At 44.6% G+C, this 12,930-nt stretch overlaps 1 protein-coding gene across 7 annotated transcripts in view; it reads right to left on the bottom strand.

The window, feature by feature from the left end:
- MICU3 (mitochondrial calcium uptake family member 3) overlaps positions 1 to 12,930 on the bottom strand; it is a 195,686-nt gene that overhangs the window by 125,285 nt on the left and 57,471 nt on the right. For all 7 annotated transcript variants that reach the window (XR_003940729.1, XM_030191433.1, XM_030191434.1 and 4 more), the window contains exon 4: positions 10,359 to 10,437. Coding sequence is in view for 6 of the 7 variants with exons in the window: in XM_030191433.1 (XP_030047293.1) it covers positions 10,359 to 10,437 (79 nt within the window). In the remaining variant the exon portion in view is untranslated. The remainder of the gene's footprint in view (positions 1 to 10,358; positions 10,438 to 12,930) is intronic.

The raw sequence follows: 12,930 nt of genomic DNA, 5'->3' as shown, positions 1-12,930 counted from the left end.
GGGGATGGAATAACTTCCCTAAAAGGAAAAACTAAAGTGGCTAGAGCTCTTCAGCTTGGAGAAAGAAACAGCTGATGGGAGATATGATAGAGGTCTATAAAATACTGAGTGGAGTGGAATGGATAGAGGTAAATAATAAATTATTAAGATGGACTTAGGAAAATCCACTGCTTATTTCTAGGATAAGCAGCATAAAATCTGTTTTACTGTTCTGGGATCTTGCCAGGTACGTGTGACCTGGCATGGCGCCACTGTTGGAAACCGTATACTGGGCTTGATGGACCTTCTGTCTGTCCCAGTATGGCAACACTTATGTTCTTATGTTTTAAGGAAGAGGCATCCAACCAGCTACACTTCACAGCTGACTCCAGACTCCAGCTAGACACAGGTATCTACTGTCATTGCGCTAGAAACGTCAGGAGAGAGAGAGAGAAGATCTAGCAACATATATGGCTCACAAAAAGATGGTGAACATGGGGCTTACCCAGTTCAATGACTGCCCCCCAAAGTATAGAGGGTGGAAATCTGACTTTAATGATGCCATAGCAATTATGAAGCTAATCCCAAAGCAAGAAATTAACTGGATAATAAAATGGCTGGGAACTCAGTCAGTCGAACATGTAAAGGGATTAAAGGATAAATATTTGCATGATCCCTCCTGAGGTTTGAAAGAAATGTGAGAAAGACTTGACCAGCACTAAGCAGCCCTGAAGCTATCCAAAAGGCACTGATGAAGAGAATAAGGAGTTTCCCCAAAGGTTACAAGTAGAGATAATGACAAAAGATTTAGGAGATCTCCTCCAGGAACTGGAAGCAATCAAAACTGATCTGAACTACTACTACTACTTAACATTTCTAGAGTGCTACTAGGGTTACGCAGCGCTGTACAAATTAACAATTTCCAGGCCTGTGCTAATTGGATACCGCTTGGGGTTTACACGAAATTATAACAAAGCTGCCTTATGACATGAGAGAAATGGTAATCATTAGGCACAAACTATAAGCGGACAAGCAAGGGGCGTTTCTTTCAGAGCACATGTCCAGTTCCCTGTGTCTTATGGGACGCTTTCTTTTGGCTTGCCTTATTCTCTAAGCTTGCTGGGTAAATTGCCCTCCTTTCTCTCTCCATTGGGTCGGAAGTGTTAGTCTATAGCACAGCTCCTCTGTGAACTGAAACTGCTTATGCTGTATTCTATTGTATGATCTTTTCAAAACAAGCAGCAAAATAACATTGCTTGTTTTGAAGACGCATATTGCTGATCTTTGCTTTTGAACCCTATGGACCCAAGCTTCGATGCTTGATGTTTATACATTTATTACATCCATTACATCGTTTGTTACCTGACGAAGGCCCAGGTAATAAAACACAGCCCGTGTCAGGTTTCTCCTGTCAGCACGAATCATATGTCAAATTTTGGGAAATAAACGTCTTTTACTGATCATCTTGGAGATTGTGATTGGCTTCTTCCACACTTTTGTGTTTCCTGTGTTTGCCTGTGGAAGACATTGTTCTCCTGTTTTGCTCCTCTATCAAGATTTCACCAGTGTAAAAGCATAAACAGCATTACTATTCAGCATGTTGCCGCAATTCTCCCAGCCTTTTTTGCATGGAGAGAGAACTGGTTGAAAACAGACTCCCAGTCTGCAAGGCAAAAACTCTTGTCCAGTACATCTGAACCGTAAGTTATTTTTCCTTGTTTAAGTACTGCATTAAAGATGATTTGGGTTCAAGAGTTCTGAGCCTTCTCATAATGATGTTCTATACTCTGAATGTTGAGCATAGTGTTAGGAATACTTTGCAAGGACAGAACAGGCTCCAAAATCTAATCCAAAACCTGTAGAATATGTGATTGGGAGAAAACTCCTGAAAAATCAAATGCCATAGAACAAGCCATACTATATGAACTGAATTGTTATCCCCTTTCTTGTGTTAAAACAGCCTAACTTGATTGGAAGAAAACACACCAAACCATCTTTTTATGTGTGACCGGGCAGTTAAAACTGACTGTCATTTCCACTTGCTTTTCTAAAGATGAACTTTATTTTGGGGATCCTTTTTACTACATTGTGGAAACTTGCTTTAGTTTGAAATTCAACACCGGGATTAGTAGTTTTCAAGCCCAGATGAGGTATTTGGCCAGAGTACAGAAAAAATATCTTAAATCCAACATTCTGAATACGTGGGCTGAACTCTTTAAAGATCAGATACAGCACCCCCTAGCATCACTATAATCACCAGCTATCATGAATAAAGCAATATTTTTATTTGAACTGTCTTGTAACAGTTTTAGAACTAATCTAAGGCACTTGGAAACATGCTTTCAGTACCTTGGCGTGTCAAAAGCAAGGGGCTGCAACACAAATGCACAATAAAAATTAACTGCAGTTCGAAAAGTAGAAACACATTGAAAGAAAGATTGCAGAGTGTTTATTTAGAACTCCATCTTACGATTACTGCCATATGCCAATATACAGTCGAATAAAAGTTCAACTGACATCAGTGGCGTAGGAAGGGGGGGGGTGCACAGTGGCGATCCGCCCCGGGTGGCAGCCGACCTAACATCGCCACTGACTGACATGGGCCTGGAAACACGTTAACAAACACAAGCATAACACGCAAATGGCTTTCAGTAAAATGTGAATCCATTTGGAAGTCAAACTTCCTAATAAAGTTTTATCTTAATCCCCTTTCCCTTTTTCTTTATTCACATTTTTAAAATCCCACCCCACCACCACCTTCACATACTCACCCACAAACTAGACAATAGAAGATATCACATTATCAATGGCTACTATCTTTTCTGGGGACCAAATAAACTGTTTCCAAAGTACATCCAAGCTCAATGGACCTTGATGGAGAGCAGCATCAGAGTAGAAATCTACTGCACAGCAGTGGCAAAATGTTGTATCATAACAGATGACAGCAGATAAAGACCAAAATGACCCACATGGTTTACTAGTTCCTTGTACATTAATACTATTCGGGTATACAAAATGTCTATCACGTCTGTCCAGTTCCTCCTTTACTTTCAGGTATACATGTACACGTTGCCCTTACATAGTTTCAAAATACTTTGCAATTGTTTAAATATTTAGTATTGTCTTTGAAAATACACTAGTCCAACCTCCCTTAGCAAATGCTTTGCAGCATACGCCTTATTTTGTTGCAAAAATGTGAGGAGTGGCCTAGTGGTTAGGGTGGTGGACTTTGGTCCTGGGGAACTGAGGAACTGAGTTCGAATCCCACTTCAGGCACAGGCAGCTCCTTGTGATTCTGGGCAAGTCACTTAACCCTCCATTGCCCCATGTAAGCCGCATTGAGCCTGCCATGAGTGGGAAAGCGTGGGGTACAAATGTAACAAAAAAAAATTAATCACAATTTTATCTTCACTAAACACCATATTGCTAAAACAGATCTTAATGGTCACTTCCTGAAAGACATCATTTGGAAAACAGCATTGTGCAGTAACACCTGTAAATAATAGTAAAAATGTTTTTAACAGTAATATATTTGTTTCTGGGTTACTTGTAAAAATGTTGAGGTCCCATTTTTTCCAGACACTAGGAGGCATATTTTCAAAGCACTTAGCCTTCCAAAGTTCCATAGAATCCTGATCACCACACCTGATTGTTCTCACATGTGGGTCGGCGTCCACGGCGGCCCAGGAACGGAGATTTTTCCAGTAAAAATCCACAAAGCTTTGCGACAGCCTCCAGAGCACGGGACGGACGCACTGCGCATGCACGGCCATCTTCCCGCCCGCGTGCGTCCGTTCCCGCCTCAGTTATATCAAAAGCAAATAAAGAATAAAAACAAAGGGGAGGCGGGCGGGTTGGTGAGAACAATCAGCCCGCTGCCCTCGGAGAATACCTGCTATAGGTAAGTATCTTCGCTTTCTCCGTGGACAAGCAGGCTGCGTGTTCTCACATGTGTGGTATCCCTAGCCCCCAGGCTCACTCAAAACAATGAACAATGGTCAATTGGGCCTATCAACGGCGAGGACATAACAAAGATTGACCTACGAAGAAACATCTAATTGAGAGTGCAGCCTGGAACAGAACAAAAATGGGCCTAGGGGGGTGGAGTTGGATTCTAGACCCCGAAGAGATTCTGCAGCACCGACTGTCCAAACCGACTGTCGCGTCGGGTATCCTGCTGAAGGCAGTAATGAGATGTGAATGTGTTGATTGGTGACCACATCGCAGCTTTGCAAATCTCTTCTATAGTGGCTGACTTCAAGTGGTCCACTGATGCTGCCATGGCTCGAACACTATGAGCCGTGACATGACCCTCAAGAGTCAGCCCAGCTTGGGCGTAAGTGAAGGAAATGCAATCTGCTAGCCAATTGGAAATGGTGCGTTTCGCGACAGCAACTTCCCTTTTGTTGGGATCAAAAGAAACAAACATTTGGGCGGACTGTCTGAAGGGGCTTGTCCGCTCCACATAGAAGTCCAATGCTCTCTTGCAGTCCAATGTATGCAACTGACGTTCAGCAGGGTGGGTATGAGAATGGGGGAAGAATGTTGGTAAGACAATTGACTGGTTCAGATGGAACTCCAACACCACCTTCGGCAAGAACTTAGGGTGCGTACGGAGGACTACTATGTTATGATGAAATTTAGTATAGGGAGCATGGGCTACCAAGGCTTGAAGCTCACTGACTCTACGAGCTGAAGTAACAGCCACCAAGAAAATGACCTTCCAGGTCAAGTACTTCAGATGGCAGGAATCCAGTGGCTCAAAAGGAGGCTTCATCAGCTGGGTAAGGACGATGTTGAGATCCCATAACACTGGTGGAGTTTGACAGGGGGCTTTGACAAAAGCAAACCTCTCATGAAGCGAACAACTAAAGGCTGTCCAGAGATAGGCTTATTACCCTCTACACAATAATGAAAAGCACTGATTGCACTAAGATGAACTCTTACGGAGTTAATCTTGAGACCAGACTCTGACAAGTGTAGAAGGTATTCAAGCAGGGTCTGTGTAGGACCAGAGCGAGGATTTAGGGCCTTGCTGTCACATCAGACAGCAAACCTCCTCCATTTAAAACACCTCTTCATGGAATTTTTCCTGGAAGCAAGCAAGACTCGGGAGACACCCTCAGAAAGACCTAAGGAGGCTAAGTCTACGCTCTCAACATCCAGGCTGTGAGAGCCAGAGACTGGAGGTTGGGATGCAGAAGCGCCCCCTCGTTCTGAGTGATGAGGGTTGGAAAACACTCCAATCTTCACGGTTCTTTGGAGGACAACTCCAGAAGAATAGGGAACCAAATCTGACGCGACCAAAAGGGCGCAATCAGAATCATGGTTCCGCGGTCTTGCTTGAGTTTCAGCAAAGTCTTCCCCACTAGAGGTATGGGAGGATATGCATACAGAAGACCCTTCCCCCAATGAAGGAGAAAGGCATCTGACGCTAGTCTGTTGCTCAACTCGGGCGTGGTACGCAAGCTCTTCTGGGAGTGGGGCACCCCCTCAGTCGATCTTTTGCCACTCAGATCAATCACAAGGTCCCTCAGTTCTGTTCCAGACTTAACTATGTTACTATGTTAAGTCTGGAACAGAACTGAGGGACCTTGTGATTGATCTGAGTGGCAAAAAGATCGACTGAGGGGGTGCCCCACTCCCGGAAGAGCTTGCGTACCACGCCCGAGTTGAGCGACCACTCGTGAGGTTGCATAATCCTGCTCAACCTGTCGGCCAGACTGTTGTTTACGCCTGCCAGATACGTGGCTTGGAGAAACATGCCGTGACGGCGAGCCCAAAGCCACATCTGGACGGCTTCCCGACACAGGGGGCGAGATCCGGTGCCCCCCTGCTTGTTGATGTAGTACATGGCAACCTGGTTGTCTGTCTGAATTTGAATAATTTGATTGGACAGTCGATCTCTGAAAGCCTTTAGAGCGCTCCAGATCGCTCGCAACTCTAGGAGATTCATCTGAAGACCTGATTCTTGGAGGGACCAAGCTCCCTGAGTGTGGCACCCATCTACATGCACTCCCCACCCCAGGAGAGATGCATCCGTGGTCAGCACTTTTTGAGGCTGAGGAATTTGGAAAGGACATCCCAAGGTCAAATTGGATCGAATTGTCCACCACTGAAGGGAATTGTGAAACTCGGTGGACAGCTAGATCACATCCTCTAGATTCCCCGCAGCTTGATACCACTGGTAAGCTAGGGTCCATTGAGCAGATCTCATGTGAAGGCGTGCCATGGGCATCACATGAACTGTGGAGGTCATATGACCTAGCAGTCTCAACATCTGCCGAGCTGTGATCTGCTGAGACGCTCTGGCCATGGAAACGAGAGACAGAAGGTTGTTTGCCCTCATCTCGGGAAGATAGGCCCGAGCTGTCTGAGAGCTCAGCAGAGCTCCTATGAATTCTAGTTGTTGAACTGGAAGAAGGTGGGACTTTGGGTAATTGATGACAAACCCGAGTAGCTCCAAGAGTCGAATAGTTATCTGAATGGACTCTAGAGCTCCTGCCTCTGAGGTGTTCTTTACCAGCCAATCGTCGAGATAAGGGAACACATGTACTCCCAGTCTGCATAGCGACGCTGCAACTACTGCCAGGCATTTTGTAAAAACCCTGGGCGCAGACGCGAGACCAAAGGGCAGCACACAATACTGGAAGTGCTGTGTTCCCAGACGGAATCGAAGATACTTCCTGTGAGCTGGAAGTATCGGAATTTGAGTGTAAGCATCCTTTAAGTCCAGAGAGCATAGCCAATCGTTTTTTGAAATCATGGGCAGAAGGGTGCCCAGGGAAACCATCCTGAAGTTTTCTCGGACCAGATATTTGTTCAGGGCCCTTAGGTCTAGGATGGGACTCATCCCCCCCTGTTTTCTTTTGCACAAGGAAGTACCTGGAATAGAATCCCAGCCCTTCTTGCCCTGGTGAAACGGGCTCGACCACATTGGCGCTGAGAAGGGCAGAGAGTTCCTCTGCAAGTACCTGCCTGTGCTGGAAGCTGAAGGACTGAGCTCCCGATGGACAATTTGGAGGTCTGGAGATCAAATTGAGGGAGTACCCTAACCGGACTATTTGAAGAACCCACCGCTCGGAGGTTATGAGAGACCACCTTTGGTGAAAAATTTTAACCTCCCCCCGACCGGCAGATCGTCCGGCATAGGTACTTTTATGGCGGCTATGCTCAGCTAGAGCCAGTCAAAAGCCCGTCCCTTGCTTTTGCTGGGGAGCTGCAGGGGCCTATCTGGGCGCACGCTGTTGACGTGAACGAGCGTGCTGGGGCTGAGCCTGGGAAGGCTGTCGGGAAGGTGGACTGAACCTACGCTTATTGTAAGCATAGGAGTATTCCTCCTTCCCCTGAAAGAGGTAGATGCTGAAGGCGCCCGGTGGGAGAGTTTGTCGAGGGCGGTTTCCCACTGATGGAGCTGCTCTACCACCTGCTCGACCTTCTTGCCAAAAATATTATCCCCCCGGCAAGGGACATCCGCAAGCCACTGCTGGGTCCGATTGTCCAGGTCAGAGGCACATAGCCATGAGAGTCTGCGCATCACTATACCTTGAGCAGTGGACCTGGATGCAACATCAAAAGTGCCATAAGCACCCCTGCACAGGAATTTACGACACGCCTTCAGCTGCCTGACCACCTCCTGAAAAGGCCTGGCGTGCTCCGGAGGGAGCTTGTCCACCAAGTCCGCCAGTTGCTTTACATTGTTCTGCATGTGGATGCTCGTGTACAGCTAGTAAGACTGAATTTTGGACACGAGCATAGAGGACTGATAGGCCTTCCTCCCTAAAGAGTCCAGAGTCCTAGCTTCTCTCCTCAGGGGCGCCAAGGCGACATCTCTAGTACTCCTGGCTCTCTTGAGAGCGGAATCCACAACCATAGAGTCGTGAGGTAACTGCTACTTCATCAACTCAGGTTCTCCGTGGATTCGATACTGGGACTCTGCTTTCTTGGGAATGGTGGGATTAGTTAACGGTTTCATCCAGTTCCTCAGCAATGTCTCCTTAAGGACATTATGTAGAGGGACAGTGGATGACTCCTTAGGTGGTGAAGGATAGTCAAGGACCTCGAGCATCTGAGTCCTGGGCTCATCCTCAGTTACCACAGGGAAGGGAATGCTCACAGACAAATGACGAGAAGGAGAGACTCTCCGGCAGAGAAAGCTTCCTCTCAGGTGAAGGAATGGGATCAGAAGGAAGACCACAAGACTCCTCGGAAGAGAAATATCTAGGATCTTCCCCTTCATCCCAGGAGGCATCCTACTCAGTATCAGACAAGAGTTCTTGAACTGCAGTCTGAAACCAGGCCCGTCTCGATGCCGAGGAATCATGTCCCCGATGGTGATGCCGAGAAGTCGACTCCCATGCCAGCAGCGATGAAGCTCCCTCCAATGATGTCGATGGGGAGTTGACCTGGGTGGCAGCCTAGGCCGATACCGCAAGCGGTACCGGCATCAGGGACCGCACCACAGGCACAGAGCCAGCTGCCGCTTCCATCGACGGTACCGCGGGCGCAAGCACCCCCGGTACCGAGGCAGACTGATGCAGCATCCCTTCCAGAAGGCCTGGAAGAATGGCTCGGATGCTATCCTCCAGAGTCACTGTCGAGGAAGGCTGTGGGGCCGGTACAGAAGTCGATGTCAGAATCTGTGGAGGCCTGGGAGGCGGTACCGGGCTATCCGAAGATCGACGCACCAACACCTCTTGTATGGAGGGTGAGCGCTCCTCCTGGCGTCGACGCTTTCTGGGTGCCGAATCCTTTGATGCCTCAGAGCTCCCGGTACCGTGTCTTGAAGGAGACCAGTGCCGATGCTTCTTCGCCTTCGCTCAAAGCACGTCACCGGTACTCCTCGGTACCGACGAGGAGGATGTGGAATCCACACGCCTCCTCGGGGTTGGGACCGACCACTGGCGAGACCGGTGGAGACCCACTCGATGGCTCACTACTCCCAGCTAGTGGTGATATCCAGCAGCCATTAACTGCGCTCCCGATGTCGATGCTCCCGGCACCATGCGTCGAGGGCAACCAATTACGATGCTTCTTGGCCTTAGCCCAAAGCTAGTCATCGAGGCTCCTCAGTGCCAATGAGGAAGATGTAGCATTCTCATGTTGCCTCGTGATTGAGTCCGAATGTGGAAGGTCCCAGGGGCTCTGCACAGCAGGAGGCCTCGAGGCAGCTGAAGACCCACTCGACGCATCACTGTTCCCAGTGTCTAAGGGTGTAGCCACAGCCACGCTTACTGATGCTCCCGATGCTAGTGCGATGCTCAACATCAATGCTGATGACCTCGATGCCGACGTCGAGGAACTGGAATCAACTCCAAAAATCCTCTCATGTTGAGCCTCTCTGGAAACCTGGGTTCTGTTCTTCATACGAAGACAGAGAACACAGTTAGCCAGGCCCAAGACATTGAAAACACCAAAAATGGGTGTCTTTCCCAGAGATTGTCCAACTGCACTGGGTACTGCGCTTGAAGCCACTGTGAACCTTCGAGGACATGGACAGAAAAACTTCCTCAGCGCTAAATTAAATGAAGCAATGGTGCCTGAAAAAGGGGAAAAGCACCAGAAAAATAAAGAGGAAGAACCTGGCCAAGTCAAGGTCTAAAAACAGTTAAGTGACGACGGAACAAGGAAACTTAAAACCGGGGAAAAAAGAAACTAAGAGAATAAGGAACAAAATCAGAGGGAATTCCACAAATGGGAACATAATAAAGGCTGAAAAAGGCAAAAAAAAGAAGCTGTTTGGACTGAGTGATGTGAGAAGACGGTTAACCCCCACCCCCCAAAAAAAACACACCCTCTCCTCACTGCAGTAGAAAAAGAACCGAGATCACCGCATTCTCGCAGGCAGGGACTTGCACATGCGTGGTGTACCATGTCTCGCGCGCCACAAAGCTCAACTTATGCTTGTCATAAGTCCTGGACAGAGTGACGCAGTTGGTGTCACCCAGTTGTGAGACTAAATAGGCCTACTTGTCCCTGGAGAAATAAACATTCTGTATCCTATAATAGCAGGTATTCTAATTTGTTTTACATAGATAATTCTGTTATGAGAACAAAATGAAACTTAAAACATGTAAACATTAATACAAGAGATTTCAAAAGAACTGTTCCATTTTTAGATTATATGGATATGAAAAACCTAGTAACATAGTGCAGCTATAATCATAATCAAAACTAACCCATGTGCCTAAGAAAAAGTAATAAAAAACTATGAGTCAGCAATTTAATTATTTTTCTAAGCTAAAAGAGACTGATGATAATCAGTTTACAATGTAACATAATAATTCTTCAGATGTGAAATTCATTAAAATGTTCCTGTTAAGTTAAAATCAAAAGCAGCATTATACATAAATGAAGATGAAGCATATATTAACCCTTACCTTTGTCTTTAAGGTTACGAAAAAGTTTTGATGATCCTTTCCAAACCGGAGGCGTTTCCAAAAGAATCTGAGTGAATTCCTATTAAAGCAGATATTAAATCAGTACGGGGGTCATTTACTATTTGTTAACAAGTGCTAATACAGTTAATGTATGTAGTTTACTGCTGGGCCATTGCATATTTAGCTCTGTGTTAAGTAACATGCGTTAACAGTGTTAGCAAATGCTGGAAGTAATAAAAGGAGCTGTCATCCAAGAATAGTTAAATGAGATAATTTATTAGTTCTTAGTTTAACACACACTTACTTTTAAAAATAAAATACCATAAATATTATAAATTATTACGGACAGATAAGACAACTCCCAGCCAGCAACAACCATATGGAGGAACTCAGTGTTCTGATGAAAAGACAAGGTGCCACGTTTCAAAAAAAGAACTCCCTAAGCCAGATAGCTTCACAGTTTTTACAAAAAGATTTAGATATGCCAAGTTACCCAGTTCCAGGCAAGAGATTTTGGGACAGTCCTGGATTTCTGACTTCCTTATTATGGTATTTTACGGGACTTGCAGCACTGATTTCAATGAATGGAATCAGGCACTAGAAATCCCATATTCATTTGGGATGCAAGTTCAAAACCAGGACTGGCCAAAAAGTCTTCAGCCTGGAACAGCGTAACTTGTCTTGGCATCTCTGCAGATTAACAAGAAGTTCCACATAGAATTCATGGAGCTCACTTTCCGGAGCATGCACAAACACATGTTTGGACATATATCTGAATTTGAAAAAGCAAACAACTTTGTCAAGACCCCTTGGACCCTTTAACAGATCCTGAAAAATCTGGTGTAGATAGGATATGACATGAAAGGGGTTTGGGGGGGGGGGGGGGGGGGGGGAGGGGAAGACACAGCCACAAACACACCTGGTGATCTCATTAGTCTTCTTCCCTTCAGAAAGCAGGATAAAAGGTCTGAAATAAAAGCTATTTTTTGGCAAGCAAGATATCCATGTATTTACAGAAATGCAATTAAGTGCATTTTGGCATGTAACTGAATATATGCTAGTATTCTACACATTTACGTGTGTTAACTAGTGTGTAAATGTGTACACTTACGTATTTGATGGAATTACTCCCTTGAAGTCTCTCTTCTTCCTCTCAATCATTTTATTTCTTCACTTTCATTTATATGCTTTTCCTATCCTGATTCAATTTTATGATTGTCTCTCCTTCAATTCCATATTCTCTCCCAACTTTTCTTCCCTTGATTCCTCCAATCCTTTTACTTTCTCTTCTCTATTTACAAGATGCATCTGCCGAGTTCCTAACATGTAAACATCCTCAATTTTAGCTCACTCTAGCGCAGGGGTTCTTAACCCAGTCCTTGGGAAACACCAAGCTAATCTGGTTTTCAAGATATCTATATCATGCATATTCACTATGGTTTTGCATACAATGGAAGCAGTGCATGCAAATTTATATCATGCATATTCAAGTTGGGTATCCTGAAAACCTAACTGGCTGGGTGTGTCCCTAGGACTAGGTTGAGAACCCCTGCTCTAGCGCTTTACAATGTCCAAAAGACCTAAGAAAGCTCAAACATGGAATAGCTTCCTTCTGTTGAAAAGTTTCTCTATTAGAACATAACAACGTAAGAATAGCCATACTGGATCAGACCATCTATCTAGCCCAGTATCCTGTTTCCAACAGTGGCCTATCCAGGTCACAAGTACCTAGTAGAAACTCAAATAATGGCAAGATTCATACTACTGATCCGAGGGACAAACAGTGGCTTTCCCCATGTCCATCTCAATAATAGCCTATGGACTTTTCCTCCAAGAACTTGTCAAAGATTTTTTTAAACCCAGATACTTCTGAACTTGTGCTCTTCTTTACACTGCTCCTCTTTTGGATGTTAAAATGTATTTTAGTCACAACTGATTATGTATTCACACACATATGTACAAATAATGTAATGCACATTAATACGAGGAAGAAATAATGACAAAATGTATGTTTTTAATTGACAAGCAGCAGCAATAATCTGCTTTCTGAGTGCATTAACGTCATTAAAGTTCTATTTACAGGGGATGGGTGGGGGGGGGGGGGGGACTCTATGGCTCTTTTGTTCTAAGCTCTTGTTTTATTTTTTGTAAATTGTTGTTTATAATAAAAGACTAAATGTTAAAAAAGTTCTAAACTACCTTTATATAATATGTAAAATGCTTTGGTTGTACCTCAGAAAGGCAGTATATCAAATGCTTTAACCTTACCTTAACTTTACTCACTACACACATTGGTGTGTATATATATATATCTATATATATATATATATATAGATATATATATATATATATATATATAGATAGATATATATACATATATGTAGATATATATAGATAGATACAATTACATAGACTACATATTTGCTCCATTATTAAGGCAGGATTCTTATATTTAAGATATGATTTATTTCTTAAATAACTAATGAAGTGATATGGCTACTATTTTAGTTCACACAAAAATAAAGGTTATCATAAAACTTGGAGGTGATACATTTTTACTGCACTAACCAGA

The sequence above is a fragment of the Microcaecilia unicolor genome, chromosome 2 (genome assembly GCF_901765095.1).
Source record: "Microcaecilia unicolor chromosome 2, aMicUni1.1, whole genome shotgun sequence".
Taxonomy (NCBI): Eukaryota; Metazoa; Chordata; class Amphibia; order Gymnophiona; family Siphonopidae; genus Microcaecilia; species Microcaecilia unicolor.
The sequence above is the reverse complement of the archived record's forward strand: the minus strand, read 5'-3'. Positions and strand labels throughout refer to the sequence as shown.